This window comes from Wyeomyia smithii, chromosome 3 (genome assembly GCF_029784165.1).
Source record: "Wyeomyia smithii strain HCP4-BCI-WySm-NY-G18 chromosome 3, ASM2978416v1, whole genome shotgun sequence".
Lineage (NCBI taxonomy): Eukaryota > Metazoa > Arthropoda > Insecta > Diptera > Culicidae > Wyeomyia > Wyeomyia smithii.
In genome coordinates, this window is record NC_073696.1 from 7,858,453 (window position 1) to 7,881,000 (window position 22,548).

At 34.6% G+C, this 22,548-nt stretch overlaps 1 protein-coding gene across 1 annotated transcript; it reads left to right on the forward strand.

The window, feature by feature from the left end:
• Positions 1 to 12,743: 12,743 nt before the first annotated feature.
• Positions 12,744 to 21,541, forward strand: LOC129729402 (probable 4-coumarate--CoA ligase 3). The gene is made up of 4 exons (XM_055687955.1): positions 12,744 to 13,302; positions 20,307 to 20,432; positions 20,505 to 21,012; positions 21,069 to 21,541. The coding sequence occupies exons 1-4, from the start codon at positions 12,770 to 12,772 to the stop codon at positions 21,510 to 21,512; spliced, it is 1,611 nt and encodes a 536-aa protein (XP_055543930.1). The 5' UTR covers positions 12,744 to 12,769; the 3' UTR covers positions 21,513 to 21,541.
• Positions 21,542 to 22,548: the final 1,007 nt, after the last annotated feature.

The window sequence follows — 22,548 nt, forward strand, 5'->3', positions numbered from 1 at the left end:
CGGTACTCAAGTTATATTGTCATTCAGTTAAATGCGTCCTTTGAGGATTATTTGCAAGTGGTTTATCTTTAGATGGTGTCAAAGTTGATGTTTTAAAAATAACGATTGAAATCGACGGGGCATCTTAACCTAACCTCACCTAGTCCTAGAACAATCGAGTTTTTGAAATTGAAACGGTAGTATTCTCTCTAAAGAATTCAGAAGTGTTAAATGATTTTTGTTTTATTTGGCATCCGCTTTTATTAAAGTTTGTAAATGTAGGGAAATTTTTGAACAATGAAATTTTGTTTTGTCATAAATTTCAAAAAAAAATATATAGATGTCCAATTTAATTTTTCTTCCTTTATCTATTCATTAAACAATTTAATAAACTGTTTTAAAATTGGAGCTCATATTTACAAAATCCGTTTGAAACTGTCTTGGTTTTTCGTTCAGAAATACACTGAAATTGCTTTTTACGCAAATTTTTGCGTGATTTTTTCTACAACAAATTCTTAACAAGTCGGCCATTCCAAAAATTGTTTTGATGATGAGAACGTCGGCGAAATTTCCCAAATTAAATTTCTGGAAAATAACTTATTTCTTTTGACCTTTTTTGTCCTAAATTTTGTTTCGTTTCGTTCATTTCACAGGTGAAATTGACTCTGCTATTTAGTTGCTTTTTCAAGTACTAAGAACAGTTTCGAAATTAATATTAACATTGATTCTGGAGTTTTCATGTTTGTTCCATGCGCCACGTATCCCTCGCGCAAAAAGTGGTTTTGAACTAGAAAAAATAAGATCTCCAAACACAATATGTTAGACAACAAAACTAATTCTCAATTCCAAGCAAAAAAAAAACATTTTCATACAAAAATGAGTGATGGTCAAGTAAAAAGTTTCAAAGATGACCAAAACAAATTAACATTTATTCATTCAACCAAAATAAATATGTAACCAAAGTAATTTTAATTTTTCTAATTTTAAACTCTTTTTAATTTTTATGAACGTTTGCAATTGTGAAAGAAACCGTCAGAATAAATTCGGTAGCTGATATCCAATAAATTTCATGGGAAAGAAAAACAAAACATAGATTTTTCCCCATTTTTTAGCTTTGCTACAGTTTAGAAAGCTAATAAATAAAACTTTTATCAATATATCTTTTGTCCTTTAATTTATATAATTTATGCAGTCAGATTTTTTTATGCGAAAGATACGAACCTCGTAAAAAAACCGCGTAAGAAAAACCGCGTTAATTCGAAAATCCGCGTAAAAAAACCGCGTTAATTAAAAAATCCGGCTAAAAAACCGCGTTAATTCAAAAACCTGCGTAAAAAACTGGTAAAAAAATCGCGTATAAAAACACCGCGTAAAAAAACCTGACTGTATAAGTCCTCATAACTTATATTAGCATTAACACAGTAAATTTCTTTTTTAAATAAGTCTTTCTAACTTTGTCAATTATATTGTGGCTGGAAATATAAAATATGTAATATTTGTTTAAAAAAAAACCAAGTCTTTATAAGCAAGCAAAACAGAAATCCAATAATGATGAATCACGACAGTCTAAAATTTTGGGAATGTTCTTGGAACACCGACAAGCTTATGCCAACATGATAATAACAGTAATAAATTTTGAACTTTACTAAAACTTAGTATGTCCTGTTGACAATTGTCGCTATGCCCAAGTGCTATTTGTAAAACTTATATAAAAAATCTCCAACCACTCTTTACTTTCTAGATCAGTTCAGCAGTTAATAATAATGAAAAAAATTTATATATTTGAATTATGAACAAATTCAGTTGACACAAAGAAACTTTATAACATAGTTTCCAGTTCAGTCGATTAAGTCTAAGTTTCGTGAAGCCCTCATGATCAGGAGATCATCCATTTTAAATATCACGACTCCCCGTCAACTACGTGAGAGTAAAAACAGCATTACTATTGACATGGTGTTTATTCTAAAACGGAACAAGTTTAGCAAATATACAACGGTTTTTGCATGTTTCCATTTCTTAAGTATTCCAAAAAACTAGAATTTTAATTTGATTTATAATCGATGTTTCAAAATAAAAAATCAAATGTACAAATTCATATTTTTATTGACTTGATGAGCAAGCCTGGAAAACCACCCAACCAACTAAACTTTCCGAACATTCAAATTATTATTGTGGTTTGAATTTAGATTTTTTTAATCTTTTCGCTCCCACATTAAGCGCCCTTATATGATTGACGAGGAGGCGACCGCCTGCTTCGCTTTCGTCTTAATCCGCCCCTGGATGTACATGAATGGAGGATTTTGCATGCTTTATTTTTTTCACAAAAATGGTGATTGTTTTTCTTAAAAGTTTCGTTATTTTAGTAAAAATTTTCGGTAGGAAAAAAATGTGGCTTTAAATTGAAATTCCTTCGTTCCGAGCACGCTATTAATGTTAAAAACAAGCCTGTCTAAAATTCAGGCCTATCACAGCCACATTGGAAAAAATAGTATCGAGATAATCGTTCGTGGCGTGTGGCGCGCAGCAGCCAAATCGGTGCTACTGCTCAGAGGTTTATGATATTTTGAGAAAAGATACTCTAGTCGAAAAAATCCGAATATATTTATTGCTTTATCTGAAGGTACATATCCTTTCATAAAATGCAATAAAAAGTTTTTCGATTTTTTTAAATAACACAAGTGTATAAATGCAGATATATTTAGTACCGTAAAAAGCCATATGTATAGTGAGCGCATACTTTACTTCCACTTATATTGGCCTGTATCTATTTTAAAAAATGCAAAAAGCGGTAATTCAAATAATCATTTCAGGTTGCCCAAGTGCAAGTTACTTCGATGCACCCAGCAATTTCGAATAGGTATTATGTAACATTGGTGTATCACCGGTTTACTAACGACAAAAAGTACAAAGCAAAAAGTTTTGAAGCACTGTTTTCAGACACTCTTTTGAAAGATTTCAAATTAATTTTGAAACGATGCAAAACGAGCTTACTATTGGGGTTAATTCAACGAATTGGCACTGCGGTACCAAGTGCCTGAAAATGGTGTCGATTAGAACTTGGACATGCCAAACGTATCGAAAACAATTATGATTACGATTTTTTTCAAGTTTGAAATTGTTATCTGCAAACCTTTAGACTTTTTTTTTTTTAAGGTAAACATTCCATCACATGGTGAATTCCCGATTTTCACACTTCAGCAGCGGTTTTTTTCAGCATTCTAATTCAAAACCTGCCGAAGAGCGACCTCTGTCGATGTGATGCAATTCCTTACCGATACTCTAGTTTTTTCTCTATTTCGTGTTCATCATTTTTACTGGATTTTATTAACATATTTTGATATGCGTAACACTAATCTTTGATACATTCATTTAACTTTTAAAAAAAGGATAATCATACGTCGAAATGACTCCTGAATTCTAAATAATTGAATAGGTTTTTTTTCTTTAAATTATCATTGAATGGTCATTACAGTGTCACCTCACCGATAAATAACAGAAACCAGGGGAGGCATTGCGCAGCTCGATTCGAACGATTTTCGCTATTTTCGAGTAGGTCGCATACTGCCAGTTATGCTTTAAGCTTAAAATAAGCTGTCATTGTCATTTGTCCTGCGGCCCATCTAACCCGCAAAGTCGGAAAAATACGAAAAACGAAACATCACGCCCCCAGCGATCATTTAGTTTTATTCGAGTTGCTCGAAACGAAATGCGCAATGTCACCCCAGAATTCAAGTTTTAATATTTCTTTATTGTTTTAGAAATAATGAGAAAAGACCAACGCACTGTTAGCAAAAAAAATGGACAACATTGCAGAAAGCGAGCAGTCAAAATGACGCAGACTATCTTTCAAGGACGCAACTTTAAAAAAAATACAAAATAAATTGTTTTTTTTTAACAGTACAACTTTTTTCTCTTGATTCCTCCATGACCGGACAGTCCGCAATGTTTAGGGAATCTTTTTTATTTTTTATTAAAAAAAATCAGATTATTAAAAAAAGAGTTTTTCCACATAATTAATTTTGAATTGTTCTTTTAATGTTTAAATTCCAGAGTATATTTTTTTTGAAAGACAAAATTATTATCAACAAGTATGCCGAAGACGTCACACCAATCAAACAAACCATTTTGTCTCTAAAATACAGTAATCACCCGATTATATCTGTACCCGATTTTATCTGCCACCGATTTTATCTACCCCCGATTTTATCAGGGTGAACTGACTTTCTATCACGCTTCAATATTTAAGATATTTTTCATAATTCTGTGTATCATTCTGGATGCAGTTTACATTAAAAATTCAACCGATGCACAATGTTACATTTTGTTATCGTGCGAATAATTGAATAGTGATACAAATGTTTATTTTAACCGTATAATATGTTCGGAGAAGTTTCAAAATATTTGAAAACGCATCTTTTGATGTAGAAAGCTGGAAGATCAATCCTCCTAAAAGTGAGATAGAATATTTACTTTTTCATTAGATAAAGATAAACGCTTGGTGTCTTAGGCAAAGTATTAGGTGATCTCAAAACAAGAAACTTTACGGAAGACATCATTTTTCTATCTCTTACAAATTGCAAGCAACATAAAGTTTTCTATGAGAAGGCATTGAAAATCGTTATTTACATTTTAAGATTTTTCTGGTTGCAATATGTGAGAGATATCAGCATGCTGTCTTCGGCAAAGCTTAGTGTTGTGAGAACATCTAATATTTTGCTTATGGTACTGCGCTACAAAAAAGCAAGCAATTGATTTTACCAATTCAAACAGAAACATGATCAATAAAAAAATTTAATTGTAATATATTTGCACCTCTACATCGATTTTTTTAGGTTTTTTATTTTTTAAGGTTTGTTCAGAAAAGTTTCAGGCAACTGAATTATCTATCTAAAAAAATGTTTAAAAAAAATAGTGATGATCGATTTTTTATTGTCACTTTTTGTTTTTGAAATTTTTTTTCCAGTACAGGATCTCAAATTGAATTTTTTAAATATTTTTTTTTAAAGCTTAAACAATTTTCTCAAATTCATCCCTTGATAACTTTTCTCTATCTTTAGTCATTATTCAGATATATCGATTTATGAAAAAACAACTGTAGCTTTTTTCATATGTTTGTACAGATAAATTTTCCAAAAAAAATTATAATCGCTGATTTCACGTATTTAGTTATTGATTTAACACCTTCATTAAAAGAAATAAATTTTAAAAATTTCCCGATTTTATCACTTTCCCTATTTTATCACGCCAAAAATCAACAGGGTGAGATATAATCGGGTGATCACTGTATTCATAACCATCAATACTTTTTCGATATAGCATTTTTCAAAAGCTTCTCAAAAAAGAGTCGTGTTTCAAAAAATTAAACCAATGCGTCTTTTGCCCATAGAAACATCTATGCAAAGTTTGAAACTGGGACATTTTTTGTGGAAGTCTTTTAGATTAAGAACTCTTTAGATTAACTAACTATTGTTTAAAAATGACGAGTCAAACAGCGAACAACATAACCTGAGCTCACCTGGGCCAAGAACATTTTTTTTCTAAAAGAGTATTCTACGCTTTTACGACAGAGTTTCCTAAACACTTCCGTTTTTGTTTTTAAAAAACAACGAACATTTAATTTGTTTTTTGAAAAATTTGGCAAAAGTCCCACATACGCGTTTTTGGTATGTAATAGCCCTAAAAAACAAAAACTGGAATCAATATTCCAGTCGACTGTAAAAATGCTGTTTCAAGAAAACCGCTCTTAAAAATTCTAATATCCTAAAGTCGTTTGCCATGAAAGGCTAGCTTCCAAAAAACGCGTTAAGTTCAAAATCCACGTGAAAATACCGAGTGAATTCTGAAATCCACGAAAAAAAATTTACTTGTAAAAAGTTTTTAATCATGTTTGAAAATTAAAAAGCAGTGTTATTTCATTCTGCGAATGAACTCGAATATCAGAGAAAATTACCAAAAACCATTTAAATTTTTCTGGGAAATTCAAGTGAAAAACGCGTTTGTTGCTTGCCCACTTTTGGAATGTTTAGAAGAAAAGATTTCCCATTTTGTTCTACGCGCCGCGTATCCGCCGTGTAAAAAGCGACTGAAACGTAAAAATGAATTTCTTGAAACAAGTTGTTAGACAACAATTTCAATTCTCAATTTCAAGCAACTTTCGCATACAAAAATAACCGATGATCGAGTAAATAATTTCAAAGATTTCAAGAAACAAATTAAAAATTCCCTTGATCATCCAAAAATAAATATATATTTTAAGATTTTGCTAATTAAAAAAAATGGAACCAATCGGATTAGCACACTGAAAGTAATTTTGATTGTTTCCCATTTTAAGCTAATCAAATATTTTTGGAAAATTGAAAATGGCGAAAAACATCATAGTAAACTCGGGAACTGAATTTAATGGAAAAGAAAAATAAAACTTACAATGTTTCCCATAGACTTTGCTAGAGTTTAAAAAGCTAACTGATTAAAGTTAACTAAACATATCTGTTCCTCTTTCAATTATTTGTATTAGCATTAACACGGGCTTTTTATTCAAAGTAAATTATGTTTTTATTCGGGTCTTTTTATTTTATTTTTTTTTTTTTTAATAATCATCATATTGTGGGTGGAAAGACAAAATATGTAATATTTATTTTTAAAACTAAGCAATCAAAACAGAAATCTTGCTTTTAGAACGCTGACAATTAGAAAAAAACATCAAGCTTATACTGGCATGATATTACCTATAGCCAATTTTGAACATCATTGAAACTTGGCGTGGTCTGGACAAATTGCCGTTTTTCTCAACTGCTATTGTGTAAAACTTATATTGAAAACCTTGAAACACTCGATACTCGCTAGATCAGTTCAGCAGTAAAAAATAATCAAGTTCTAAACCGTCTCTCTTAACCACGATTATGAGATGCGGCAAAGTCAATGGTACGGAAACACGCATCATGCTTGGAAACTTCTGTGTACAAACATGCACTGCTATTGGGGTAAAAGTTTTTAATATTACAGGAAACAAATGTGATTGACACAAAAACTGAGCCAAAAAATTCCCAGCCCAGTCGATCAAGTCTAAATTTCGTGAAGTTTTTTAAATCGAGTATCCTTTTGAGAATCAAGACTATTCGTCAACTACGTGAAAATAAATAATAGCATATTCGATTAACTAACGAAATGTTTTTTATTCTACAACGAAGTTTTTCAAAATTACAACGATTTATGCATGTTTGCAATTCTTATAGAGTGCACTGGTTTTAGAAAATGCACTCTTTGATATTTCAAAGCGAGTTCATTTTTGTTTTAATTTTTTTTATGTGTTTGCAAAAACGAATTTGCCATTGATTTGTAATCAATGTTTCAAAATGAAATTTAACAAAAGTCCACTTAACAGTGGCTAAGAAACAATGTGTCACTCTAATTTTGACAAAAAAAAAGATATTTAAAGAAGTGCAGTAAAATTTCACAACAAAACTTATTTTGCATTGAATCAATTTGATCAACCTGTTTCATATAAGACTTTATGATTCATTTTTATTAAACGCTTGCAAAAAAAACTGACAATTTTCGCCCTACACATTGAACAATTATAACTCGGTGCAATGTGAAATGCAGTGTAATACATATGCGAAAACTCAGTCACTAGTAATTAGAAATTAGTTTAGATTTATCTTAGAAAAAAATATAGTTAATAATTACTTAATAATACAAACAAACTCAAGCTCCCAACCCAACAACCAGAAAATTGTCAAACCATACTAACCCCAGTAAATCGGGTGTAGCGATGACTCCCTCTAACAAGTTTGTTTTAACCCTGTGAAAATAATATGTATTGTAAACACTGCTCCGTCAAGCTAACGCAAATGAGCTAGAAAATAAACAACTTTAAATCTCTAACATTTAACAATTAATTGCATATTTTAATTGACTCGATAAGCGGTCTAAAAAAAAAAAAACAACTAAAACAGCCGGCCGGAATTATTGCTGTGGTTTAATTTTTTTTTTTTTGCTGAAACACTAACCTGGCGAGTGCAATTGCACTTATTAAAGATGCAGAAGCATAAACACAAACACCAAACACCAAAACAACACACTTGCTGGTTACCAACCAGCATTCTTTTATCATCTAGCGCGGATTAAATCCGTTTTAAATTCGCTAGATTTTCCGTTTCACTCACGAATGATATGCACCGCACTTAACTTCCATGGGTTTTACTTTTTTTTTTCACATGAAAATTATAAATTTTTCACTACTGCACCCCCCATTACAGAAAACATAGCACCGAATTACACCCAGAAGCCGAAAAAACACTTTCGACACTTTTTAACCCGCCGCGACAGTATTTTCTTACTTTAAACACGCGAATTTTTAACGCGACACGAAATAATTAAACTTCAATCACAACTCGATTGAAAACAAAAAAATGTTTGCGCTACGTTTGCTTTCGATGAGAATAAACAAGAGTTCAATACACACACCAATACAATAAATCGTGCATCTGTTTGCGCGACGTTTGCTATCGGTGAGAATAAGGTCTGCGCCAAAGCGAGAAAGACAGAAAAAAAACCGAAAGAATATGCCCGGCGCCAAAAGAGAAAGACGAAAAAACAGAAATAGAGCATCCAGCGCACACACCAATGCGAGAGATCGTGTATTTCGAGCGAATTTCGTTCAACCCGCATGAATTTTGAGAGAAGCGGGTCGGATGGTCCGAATCGCGTTCCATGAAATTCTGACTGGGAATTGCTTGAAAAGAGCAGCGAATCGTTTGTTCTCGAAGAGCTTGCAAAAAGCTGAAATGAGCTTTCTCACTCGAAAGAACACTACGCAAAATAACTACACAACCGAACTCTCTGCAGTGCTTCTAGTGCTATCTCTCCTACAAAAACTCAAGTTATTTATGTTGTTTCATCTCAACAGTGCTACAGCGGTGTATTTCTGTATATTCTCACTACAGTGATTCATCACTCTCGTTTTGCTCAGCTTTGGAGAGAGCAGCAAGTGTGTTAATTGTTTCAGCAAGCAGGAAAAAGAAGTCTGATGCAAAAAATTGCTACACACAGCGAAGAAATGCCTAAAGTGTGGCTCATTTTCGAAAATGTTTTCAAGAGTCGTTTTCCCAGACAAAAATTTGTTAACGTATACAGGTCGGACTCGATTATATATAGTCTCCGATTTTTTTTTTCACTATATATTATCGAATTTTATATATAATCGAACTCGAGAGAAGAAAAAATTTTATACTTATTTTTCATAAATGATTTGCTGTTTTCAAATAAATATGAAAAAATTTTTTTTGATTCATATCCCTAAAAGTCAGAAAACACATTTCTTACAAAAAATATATATCTTGTAGTTATTCCTGATGCAATTGCAGTCAAATGAAAAGAAAAATTATTTAAAAAAATTATAAAAGTATATGTAGATTTGTCAACTTGTTTGTACACTAAGGTCGCTTTTTACGCGGTTTTTTTGCGCGGGTTATTTTGGGCGGCTTTTTTTACGCGGATTCCGGAGTTTACGCGGTTTTTTTACGCGGATTTCGGAATTTACGCGGTATTTTTTTTGCGCGGGTTTCGGTTTCCCTTCACTTAGAATGCAGAATTGTCGCTGTTTTTTTTACGCGGATTCCGGAATTTACGCGGTTTTTTACGTAGATTCCGAAATATACGCGGTTTTTTTCCTCAAATTTAAAAAAATTTAACTTTTTCAATTTTTTTTCCTTTTTTTTTATTTTTGAAATTATTTTTATCCTGGTATTTTCATTAAAGTATTTTTGAATTTTTTTTTAAATTTTTTAAACAATTATCAAAATTAATTTTTTTTAAAATATTTTTCTATTTTTTTCCTCTTCGTCAAGCGTTACGTATTTTGTAGATATTCTCTTACGATATATTAGCTCTAGATAAATCATATTTGAAATTCAAGAAAAAATTTTTTGCTTCTATATATAACGAGTCTAAAATTCTATATAATCGAATTATACATAATCGAGTCAATATATAATGGAGTCTCTATATAATCGAGTCCGACCTGTACAGGTCGGACTCGATTATCCGGAACATTAAAAAAAAATTCATTCCGGATAATCGAATCACACAAAAAATACTAAAATTTTGCGATTAACGAATATAAAATAAATATTTCTTTTCTTTGTTTTACTTGTATGATGCAGTGGCGTAACCAGAAGTTATTTCTGAGGCAAAAAGGGGAAAAATCTTGAAAAGCAAAAAAAAAATTGGACATAGATTATTTTCACATAATGTGAACATGCCCCAAACATGCCGGAAGTGACATAAATGGTAACAAATATGCCAGAAGGGATTGTAAAGGCAAAATTTCGGAATAAAAGTTGAAAATGGACAGAGGGCCCAAAGCTCAAATTTAAAACGAATGCAATTTTTCAATAGAACATATGTATATATATATATATATATATATATATATATATATATATATATATATATATATATATATATATATATATAAACGTGTGGGCGTAAATTTTGTCCATTTTGGAATATTTTATCTATGAATGTTGATGTTAACAAGCCGAGTTTGAAATTGGTCTTCGTTATGGGTTATAACAACATTGTAATCTTTATTCAGTCTGACAGTTATAAGTAAGGAGTGGAAGCAATTTTTGGTCAAAACATGAATGGTAAAAACCTTTCACTACTGCCCAAAGTATAACTAAACATACGGTTAAATAACTTCTCGTAACTTAAAGCAGAATAGAAAAGATCTGGATGTAATCACAAATTAACAGATACGATATCACATACTCGGATAAAACATTGTTCCTTCTCCTATCTCTCGCGTCTTCAGTTCAAACTTTATAGACCCGAACGAAGTCCACCGCAATTTCACTCCTAAAGGTTCATGAAAAAAAGATTAGATTGTGTTTCGAGTATGAAAATAGTACTTATAACTACCAAACACTGAAAGTACAACATCCAAACAAAACGTCCACTCGATGTGTGTGAGGGCATTTACTAAAAATAACAAAAGCGGGTGTGTTATCGCATCCGTCGATATCTAGAATATCGCATCGTTCGATCGATCCGATAAAATTATTTAGCGCAATTAGCACCAAAAAAAAAAAAGATATCGTGGGATTACCAGTTCACCAAGTCATTCCGAATCGATTTAAATCGAAAAATGCACAAAGTAACATGTATTCAAAATTGATCCAGTGAATAATGAGTTTTGGATTTAAAATTTGCCTCTCCGATTAACATGTTTGGTTATTGATAAAAAAAAACGGTATGTGTTCACAAATACAGTTGTCGACTTAAAGAAACTCGCAACATTTGAGGTTTGTCCTGTCGTAGGTGGTAAAACTGATTGATTAGCTAATTTATTGGAATTTGCCGATAAGAGCAATCGTATTCAGCGAACAGCGTCATTCCTGGAATCCGCTTAGTATTCCGGTCACAGTAGTGCAAGGAAAATATTCGCTCGCTTCCATAAGCACGTTTCTGCAGAACTTTGAATTCCCGCAACGGCGATTCGATTGACGTACATTTGTTCAAGCGATAGTTGGCTCGGTCAGGCGCACACACTTGACATAAAACTTTTTTTCCATACCATAAATGACAACATTTCTTTACAATCATAGAGCAATTTAAACAATCAAATTCACCTATTCATCGGGCGAGCAATCGGTTGACACTCCCACGTCGCGCCGTTGGTGGTAGCGCTAAATTTGGGTTTGACCTACCGGTGGGGGTCCCTCTGCGGTGGTCACTCCATAATGAAGTCAATTGAACATTCAATTGCTTGTGGCGTTTGTTTGAGGCTTTCGAAACTAGTCGCTACCAATGACCGGTAAACCGATTAGATTTCAATGGTCACCACGGCCCGTTCTGGTATCGTATGAAATCTGGCAATATGTGGCCAGCAACGAAATCCTTTCGAAGTATGCCAATATTAGGCGCTAATTGGGTGTGGAATTTGGTACTTTCATGGCGATGGAAGTTGCTTTTCCAATTAAATATTAAAATGATCAGCTAGTTGTACAAATTTGTGGAATGCAGTGGTGGAATTGGATTTGGGCGTCCCGATCCGAAATCGTACCTGTACCTGTATGAAAAAGAGTTTTGAACTCTTAATTTAACTAACAAGCCACTTATAATTTTTTACAAAAATCAAATAATTCGACTAGGACCCGTACTGTAAGCCGACATATTTTTCGAGGTGAAACAAACAACATTTCAAACTATTTTCTATTTCTCAGATTTCGAACACTTAATTTGCAGATGCGGTTAAGATCAAAGCATCCAACGCGTCTGTAAAGAAAACAGTTGTAAAACTCGACAGCTGATGCTCAAACGATTGGCACAAGTAAATAAGTAACACTTTCCAAAAATGTACCTCGAAGTGCGATGATGTAACACGACGTGCCGCCCGAAAAAAGTCCACCTTTATCTTGAACTCAAACCTCGACCGCTTGTTGTGTTTTGTTATCATTCGACCGGCGGCAGTTGATTTCCCATAGTAAACAACAAACGCGCAACGTCATCACGGGTGTTACTACTACACACACTCGGAGGCAACACGAAACTCGGCTCGCGTTTTTTTTTTCTCTCTAGCAGTAGTAACTCGCGACTATTTCACGCGTCTTTCAACAAACATTCTCCAACCCCCGACGTGTCGTCTACTAGCGCACATGAAAACATTACCCACACCAAATACCATCAACACGGACTGTGTTGACGTGAGGAACTTGTTTTGATTGACGAACGCTTCGCGACTACAGCGACAACGTTTGCGCCGCGCGTTACTCGGTCAGTTTACATCATGGCTTCGTTCGATCGTGATCGGCTTGTCTGGAGCGGTCCCAGGCAGCCGTGTGTTTTCAATCCCGCGTGTAATTTTGGTCAAATCGTCCTGAACCTACTCGAGAGGTCCAAAGAAAAAGTAATTCAGATCGATGGGGATACGGGGCGGACAATGACCCGGGCCGAAATGCGCATCCGAGTTGTCCGAGTGGCACAGCGTCTGCAGAAGCTTGGTTATGGCGTAGGTGATATCGCGTCTGTGGTGGCAGTTAACAGTGAAAATCTGGCGCCACTCGTACTCGGACTGCAGGTGATTGGCGTTGGATTCAACGCCCTGGCGCCGACCTTCGACGAGGACGAAATGGCGCACATGATGCGGCAAACGCAGTCCAAGCTGTTGTTCTGCGACGCCGATAATTACGACACAGTTAAAGCCGCCGCCAGCAAGACAATTAGCGAACAATTTCGGGTGTTTGTGATGGAGAACGCCCGTGATGAGACGCTCTCGGTGGAGCAGCTCTTCAAGCCAACCGGAACGGAGCATTTGTTCTAGTGAGTTGACAGTGTTAAGTTGAGAGAACAAAAATTGGTTTGAGATCAACGAAAGATTAGCACAAAAGTAAGCTAAGACAATTTGCCGACAGCCGACGTTTCACGCAGCTAATTTTAAGATTCCAAACAGCGTATTTTCGGTCTCAGGTATAATTTATTTGCACGCTCACACCACAAGTGTGTTATCTGCAGTTATTTATGATAGTGAAACGAAAATAGAACAAACAGTTCAGTCTGGGACGATTTTGTTTCACAATGTGTTGGTTTTCGCCTTAATTCGAAACGAAATAAAATGCAATCGATTCAAACGCGGTTGAAAAGTAACATAAAAGTTACTTATTTGAATTTTCTAATCATTTTGTACCAACAATAAAATTGACGGTTTTATGGCCGACCACCGGAACTTTTATACGTTTTATAACCCATGCATATCGCTTAGCCGTGTTTTATGGAGGCAAGACACATGGCTTACGTACATGAGACATACAACTGCACGAAATAGGAAAACAACCCAGTTGCAGATTCATTGTTATAAGTTTTTTTATAAACACAAAGTAAACGGAACGTGCGGGAGATGATTTACAGTTTAGCATCTCGATATAATATTTAGATTGCAAACCCATCAAATTTAATTTTATTAGTTTGAGTGATTGCTAATCGTGGATTGGATGTTAATTCGAAATAATCTGAACGATTGCATTTGAGACTCGACTGAACCGTGTCTGGTTCAAGAGAAACTTAATTTTATGCTCTCGGAACAAGTGGGATTTTTTGTTTTTATCTCTTTTACAGATTTATCGTTTCCAAAGTTATTTTTTTGAATACTAAAAAAGTACGGTTTTGAATGTTAAGGAAAAATTAGACGACCAAATAATAATTTATAATTATATTGAATGATACATTAATATACAGGGTGTCACCATCAAAGTTATACACTTCATTTGTGTCATAAAATAAAACAGATGAATATTTCTTTTCTGTTTTTTTTTCATTATCAGAGTAGCGTTGTTAAGTTACAGTTGAATCAGTTCGATGCAATTCTTTCGTCTTTGCATGTGATTAAGACCCGCAATTGCTCCTCAAATTATCACAAGCCACACGTACGACTACCATCTGTATTTCATCGGTATTTTACCCAATTCAGTTCCTAAAAATGCCATCCAGAGGTGCCGATAAAACACGGTACACGGCTCCCAAAAATTTCTTGGCCTTAGGCAGCAAATGGTTTTTAATGACGTGTTGTAGACAGTACTTTTTTTTTAATTTCCACACACCTGTCGATGAAAAGCTGTGACGAATTTCCTCTGTTGGATATTGTTCTCCAACCATCCGAACCAGCTGAAGCATTCTGGTGTCGTTTCATGTCTATTTTACACGCAGGCCGGGCTTGATTTCTCTGGATACGTTCTTTAACGGCTTTGAATTTCGCTGCAGTCCACAAACTTCATTTTTACTCGGTATCTGCTTGGGGATAACCGTGCCAGTTCCTACCTGAGCTCTAAGATAGATCGTTTGATGGTCCTGCACACAAATAATCTGCTCAAATTAGGATGTGCATGACAGCTTTCTTCTGATCTATATGTTGCTCATTTCGGCAGGATACAAAATCTTGATGGTTCTTACTTCCATTGCAAATTTCCTCTGAAAAAAGGAAACACTACCTATATCTCTTACAAGTTAACTACAAACATGTGTCACAATCAAAATACACTGAATTATGTTTTTACGCGACTTTTTTGACGTGATTTAATTTTACATAATTTTTTTACGCGATTTTTTCGAAATTGCGCGAATTGTGAGATGGGAAACAATTCTACATGAACACACACACTCACACACACATACACGTACACAGACATTCACACATTTTTTCAAAACAAAGCCATCTTTTTTTACACGATTTGTTTCAAATTACACGATCGTTCTTACGCATTTTTTTCTTTTTTGCGCGGACGCATCAATCGCATAAAAAAAGAATCTAGTGTAACCACATCTGATTGACAGGGTTGGTCTCCCGATGCAAAACGAGGTATTCAAATGTGTGTATTATGGCAGCGAAAAGGATCATGTCGAGTTTCTAAAATCGACCATGTACATTTTGTTCATTGGCCAAAAAAAAAATGATCTGTGCCAAATTTCAACTCAATCGGACATGATTTAGGGGTGCTCAAAGTTGTGATTTTTTGACCTTCGAAAAAATTCCTAGATTTCAGGAAAATGGGGAAATCATGTCCGATTCAGCTGAAATTCAGCACAGATCATTTTCTTGGGCCAATGAACAATATGTACATGGTTGATTTTAGGACTTCGACGTGGTCCTTTTCGATTTGAGGCACCCCTAAATCATGCCTGATTGAGCTGAAATTTTGTACAGAACATTTTTTTGTGAACAGAATATATATGGTCGGGTTTTGAAATTCGATGATGAAATTTTTTTCATACAAGCATAACCACCCTAGTGTGTATCACTTTGACATACTGGCATACTGTATATAAAAAAACTAAGTTTTGCTTATTTTTACGCATATTTGAAGTTTTAATTTGCGCGTCAAATTTATAGTAGGTGAACTAGTTTTACTTTATTGCCATTTTGTATATTCCATCGATTTCTTTCTTTACCATTTTATTTTCTTCTGTCAGTTCTGTCAGTTCCCTTTCTCACTCTCTCTCTCTCTCGCTCCCTCTATTTATAGATTTATTTATCTATCTATCTTTCTCTTTTATTTTTCCTTCTTTTTTTCTCTCACTCTCTTTTTTCTCTCTCTCTCTCTCTTTTTCTTTCTCCTTTTTTTCTCTTTTTCTTTTCTCTCTCTCTTTTTTTTTCTCTCTATTTTTCTCTCCCTTTCTTTTTCTCTGTTCTTCTTTTTCTCTCTCTCTCTCTATTTCTCATTCTCTCTCTCGCTTTTTCATCTTCTCTCTAATTATTCTCTCACTCTGTTTTTTCTCTTATTTTCTCCACTCGTTTCCTTCTCTTTCTTTTTTTCTTCTCTCTCTTTCTTTTCTCTTTGTCCCTCTTTCTATCTTTCTCTTTTTTCACTGTCTTTTTCCCTTTCTTTCTTTATCTATCTACCTATCACTCTAACTCTTTTTTCATCATTGTTTCTCTCGATTTTTCACTCTCCGCCGGATTTTCTTCTACACTTTTCCTATCCATAAAAGCATTTCCCTTAGTCTTCTTATTACATTTTTTCATCTCTTGATTTTTTACTCCTCCGCGGATTTTCTTTTCCATTTCATCTCTCTATCTCTCTATCCATCTATCTATCTATCTTTCTCTTTCTCTTTCTCTTTCTCTTTCTCTTTCTCTTTCTCTTTCTCTTTCTCTTTCTCTTTCTCTTTCTCTTTCTCTTTCTCTTTCTCTTTCTCTTTCTCTTTCTCTTTCTCTTTCTCTTTCTCTTTCTCTTTCTCTTTCTCTTTCTCTTTCTCTTTCTCTTTCTCTTTCTCTTTCTCTTTCTCTTTCTCTTTCTCTTTCTCTTTCTCTTTCTCTTTCTCTTTCTCTTTCTCTTTCTCTTTCTCTTTCTCTTTCTCTTTCTTTTTCTCTTGTTTTTTTACTCCTCTAATTATATCTTCCATAGATGTATTTCTTTTTTCGGTAATGTTTTATGTTATCTTTTACACCGCGATGTTACTCCTCTGTTCGCAGATAACCCTTTTTTGCAGAAAGTTTTTCGATTTTCTTGAGCTTCTAATTACCTTATTTGATTTTTTCCTCTGCTTGTTTCACTTGCGTTTTTCTTCACCGGTATATTGTCATAGGTTTTCTTCCTTTTTCTTCTTTTCCTTCTTCCTCGATCTTCTCTAGTGTCAACTTTGTTTTCAATTATTTATGATATTTCATTCCTTGCCAATAGTTTTCCTTACGTGGTTATTTGAACTCTTTCAATTTTCTAATTCTTCCGCGCCTATGATTTTATTTTTTTGATCTATTGGTGCTTTCGTCTAATTTTCGTGTCCTTTTTCTAATCTTTTGTGATAAATTTATGTTTTCTTGAGTCGACTTTTTCTTGTTTGTATTTTTTCTTAACGGTCTTCAATATTTTTCCCTTTTTCAATGTTTTTTCTCTCTTCTATAGTTTTTTTGTCAATTATGTCATGAATTGAAAATCTTTCATTTTCCGTCGATTTTTTCTCCTGTACTCTTTTTTTGTCATTTATTCCTACGGTAATGTTTTTTTTGCGGTTTTTTTCTCTACGAGATTAACTTTTTGTTAGCAAATTGTTTCCCTGTACTCATATACTTTTTTTCGTTGGGTTTTTTTTTTCTCTTTTTGTATAATTTTTGCTTTCTCTTTCTATCTCTAGAGCACAAGAATTATATTTTATATTTTTTCATGGGTCGATTTTCCAATCGATTTTTGCACCATGTTGCAGATTTTCTCCTCAGTGGATTATCTATTCCATCGATTTTTCATCGTTATTTTCTCTTCTATCGGAGTTTTGTTTTTTCTTTTTTTTTTTGCCAATTTCATCCTTTAATGATTTATGGTTTTTTACTCTCCAACGATATTTTCGCGTTATTCTTCCTCAGTCGTTCAATCCGTGGGTCATAAAGTTTTTGGAATTTTTTCCTCTGTCCTTCGGTAACGTTTCATACAGATATTTTTCCGTTTCGTGATATTTTTTTCTTCTATTCTTCATATAGTTTTAGTTTATTGATTTTTTAACACATTTCTAATTTCTCCTTATTTTGCTCATCTTCTGAGCTTTTTTATATTTCTATGTCAATTTGCAGGACTTTTTCGCTTTTTTTTATTTTTCTCTTCAGAACATTACCTGTTTCATCTGCTTTTTCTCTTGTCTTCTCTTCTTTCCTTTGGTAATGTTTTTTTTTTCATATTGTCATAATCCATAATTGTCATTTATTGATTAATTGTTGTCTTTTTTTTTCTACCTTTTGAACTTAATATCGAATATATGTCTTCTTCACCGTTTTTTATTTCATCTTTTTTTTTTCACCAGATCTTCTCTTTGTTGATTTTATAATTCAATAAATTACGATTCTCATTCTCCGTCAATGAGGTTATTTGCAAATTGTTTTCCTTTGTGATTTTTTTCTTCTGTTAATTTTCTTGCGCTCATAGTTTTAATTTATGGATTTTCACATTCTTTGTCTGATTTCTGCTTCCTTAAACGATGAGAAATTTAAGCTTTTCCTTGTCCATAATTTATTCCTAAGTTAATTTTTCCGTTCATTTCTGCACCAATTTTTTCAGTAGTATATGCCCGATTCATTTTTTTTTCTGAACTCTTTTTTCTCTTCTGGCATCTTTTGCCTGGAAATTCTTTTTGTCAATTTTATCTTTGAAGAATCGATTCTTCACCAATTTTGTTCTTCTGTACTTTTTTTCTCTGTTATTTAATCCTTCGATTAGGTTTTTGGACTCTCTCAGAAGGTCCCGAGGTACGATGCTGGCTCAACAAGCCAGTCGTCGTAGGTGCGAGTCTCGGCTCGGGAGAGATTGTTAGTGTCAGTAGGATCATAGCGCTAGCCCCGCAATTGCCCTGTACACTTAACAATTGGCTGCGAAGTATGTGTGTAACAAACAGAAGGTCAAGTTCTGAATCGGAATGTAGCACCAAGGCTTTGCTTTTAGGTTTTTGACAGATTTATTCTCCTTCGTGATTTGTTTTCCACTGTCAATTTCGTCCTGTACTTTCATTTGTTTTAAATCTTTTTTTTTTGTACAATTCTTGTTTTCTTCCATGGATTTTTTTCTTCGTGCACGTTTTTATGTCGATTTTCGCAAAAATAAAAAATTGGTAGTTTTTCTTTCTTTGCAGATTTTTATCTTCGGTGCTTTTTTTCTCCTTCATTCAGCCCTTCTTTGATGTTTTTGCAGGTTGTTCCCCTAATGTTATTTTCATCTGCCATTTTTTTCCTGTACTTAGATTTTTATTTTGCTGTTTTCCTGTTTTTACGCCTCATATTTGCTTCTTCCCCCTTTTCTTTTAGGCTCTTGCTCATCCGTGAAGTTCCTTCCAAAGTCGATTAGTTCTTTCAATTTACCTTTTCATATTTTTTTCCTCTGTATTTAGTTTCCCCTACATATTAGCACTTCTTTATCGATTTTTTCCCTTCTGTCGATATGGTTTCCTTTATATACTTTTTCTGACTTTAGTCCTTCCATAATTTATAATGCTTCATTCTATCATTTAACTCTCCGGCGCTGAATTTGCAGATTTTTTTCCTCCGAGATTTTTTTTATGTTTTGACGTAGAATTACGTATTACGGCCACATTCTGTAATAGGGGTCCAAGATAGAATACCGGAAACATTGAGAGCGTCACGAAAATTATTCAATTTCAAATAATAATACTTCTGTTAGTTTTCAATAGATTTCCTTCATTCTTGTTATCGAGCTCTGCTACCAGCTTGAATCTCTTTTAAGTCGTCATATTACTTTCAGAGGGTTATTGTATTGGGTTGGATAAAAGTTATAAACATATTGATACAAAATATTCTATCGTCACCTTTTCTGATGGATTAATTCTTGTGTCATGCATTTTTTTCAGGGTTTTCAAAATTTTATTATCAAACAGAATATTTTGTTCATTGTGTCTTAACAAATTGTAATTACTTTGCTGCTTCCCACTTAATTTCGAGATACGATAGTGGTAAAAAATACTCAGTCTTTGTATGCGCGGCATTTTTATATGCTACTGATAATCAAATTACTGATAATCAAATTGTCTGACTCATAGCCGAAACATAAAATCATACCATCCGTAGTCGTACGTAAAGCCTGCGTTTGTTCACTCAGACAATTATCTGAACGAGCATTGAATGCTATAGTAGACATGTGACATATGTCACAGATTACCAATGTTACAAACTATTTTGATCTGCAGTTAATTCCAATTATGTTTGTGTTCTTCATTTACCAAGCAACAACTTCTTTAAATTGAAGAATAAAAATTATCCAAGCTATAGTTTGAAACATGAAATAATTTTTTAAATAACTGTAAAGGTATTCTCCATTCAAATATACTTTTTTACTTTTTAGCCCCAGATATTTAGGCGATTCGTACCAACTGATTGCCAACATCACCTGCTCATCCGGAACCACAGGTCTTCCCAAGGGTGTCTGCTTTTCCCACGCACAAACAATCTCCGGCTTCTGCAAAGTAGCGTAAGCGTTTACTTACTAATTCATAACACTGCCAAACAAAACCACAACTTTCACGCACCATTATGTTTCCAGAAACTTCGAGGACGGAATCTGTTTGAACTTCAGCACACTCTACTGGGGAACGGGTGTTTACGTGCTAAACATGGCTGTCATGAACGACTCCACCCGGCTCATAACCCGGCGACCCTTCTCAGTGGATCTGTTCTTCGAGCTGATCGAGAAGTACAAGATCCGGTTCCTGTACACGCCAGCCTCGTACGCAACGGCCATCATCGGAGATCCCCGTGCCGCCGGCACCGATCTGTCCAGTATTAAGGTGTGGGCTCTGGGAGCTTCCAATGTGTCCGAAACCATTCGGGATGCGGTTGATGCTGCGCTGAAACCAACCGGACGGTCGTACAATTTTTACGGCACCTCCGAGTGTGGCTTCCTGGCGGCTGACTTTCTTAAGCGGAAACCGAACGCGGTAGGAAAAGTGGGCACTAATATGCAGGTACGCATTATCAGTGATTCCGGAGAGCCACTTGGAGTCGGCGAACAGGGCGAGGTGGTGGTGAAGTCGGTGGGGATTCCGTTTCTAGTGAGTACAGGTGCTCTCTTTTAACAACAACGAAATAATGGATTTATTCCTTGTAGGGTTATTATAAAAACGAGGAAGCTTCTCGTGAGGCACTCGACAAAGATGGTTGGTTTCTGACCGGAGATGTGGGATTTTTCGACGATGAAGGGTACCTTCATTTGGTGGAGCGTAAAAAGGATATTTTGAAATATCACGGTAATCAGGTGTCCCCTTCGGAGGTGGAAGCTGTCATTCAACAAATCCACGAGGTGCTGCAGGTGTGCGTCACGGGTGTTCCCAACGAGGACAAAACATCGGACCTGGTAACGGCCGTCATTCGAAAGTATCCCCTGGCAGAGTTGACGGCGGAAACAGTGGCGGACTTCGTCGCCAGCAAATTGAGTGACGCTAAGCATTTACGAGGTGGTGTGTATTTTGTTAGCGAGTTTCCCATGACGACAAATGGGAAGATTATTAGAAGAAAAGTTCGTCAAATGCTACTGGATGGGAGCATTAAATGAAAAGTACTGCAATAAAGAGGAAGGTATCGACTGTTTGAAATTGTTTTTATCTGGTTCGAAAGCATAGTAGTACCACTTGTATAATTCGATGCAACATCGACAGCACAGAGGATCGAATGAAACATTTCGAATATATTTCCTATAGAAGGTATTAAACAAAAACAGCTTATGTGGATGCTTTCGTGGATGCGAGATTCATCCACAACTGTATTTTTGCAAAATTAAACTCCAATGTAATAATAATTATTATTCTCTCCTTGGAGAGTGCAGCGACTGTTCACTATCTTAGAGAGGGCCGTTCACCAATATGCATTATTTAATGCGTCAAAATTGCAAAATGTTGTACAAAGTTAGTTTGTACAAAGTAAGTGATGACCTACTTGTCAAACTACGCGAATAAAATCTGGCAAAAAATCTGGAAGATTATATCTTATTATTATTAAATTTTATGACTTTGCTTACGTGCAATCGAAAATCTGGCAAATTCCTGATTTGTCTGGTATACTGCCTACGTAACCACTAAGTCACTCGCATACCGACACTTGTAGGTGAACTGTGCCTTACGGGAAACACTTGTCTTGATTTACTCTTGTTGTTCTGCCACCCAACTAACTCTTGCATAATCCTAAATCTGTTCACCAAACAAGAATGTGCAGATTCCATCCGTCTGTTATATTATGCTTCTAAAAATTAACAAACAGAAGAAATACGTAAAGCAGAACCGGCTGTGTTATTCCAGATGTTCAAATAAAGAGGCTTCAACGCCACACAATTTTCAATGTATCGATAAGACAAAAAAAATGGCTTTGAATCATCACTTAACATTCACGTAAAAAAGGTTCAAATATTGAATACCCTGCATTGCGCAAATATTTAAATATGACCACGTCGTTTAGAAGATGCACTGTTTTGGGCAGTGTCTCCTATAACAACATCCAATCCGATCGTCAGCCGGTTAGTCTTTGCAATGTCTTCGTACGATCCAGAACGTCGCATATGGAGTGGTCCTCGAGTTGACCCACCGATCGATCCGAAA

Excerpts from the sequence above, each read along its gene's own strand:
- LOC129729402 (XM_055687955.1), top strand. The coding sequence starts at position 12,770 with ATGGCTTCGTTCGATCGTGATCGGCTTGTCTGGAGCGGTCCCAGGCAG. Across the intron at positions 20,433-20,504 it reads TCCGGCTTCTGCAAAGTAGC|AAACTTCGAGGACGGAATCT; the intron begins GTAAGCGTTTAC and ends TTATGTTTCCAG. Across the intron at positions 21,013-21,068 it reads CGGTGGGGATTCCGTTTCTA|GGTTATTATAAAAACGAGGA; the intron begins GTGAGTACAGGT and ends TATTCCTTGTAG.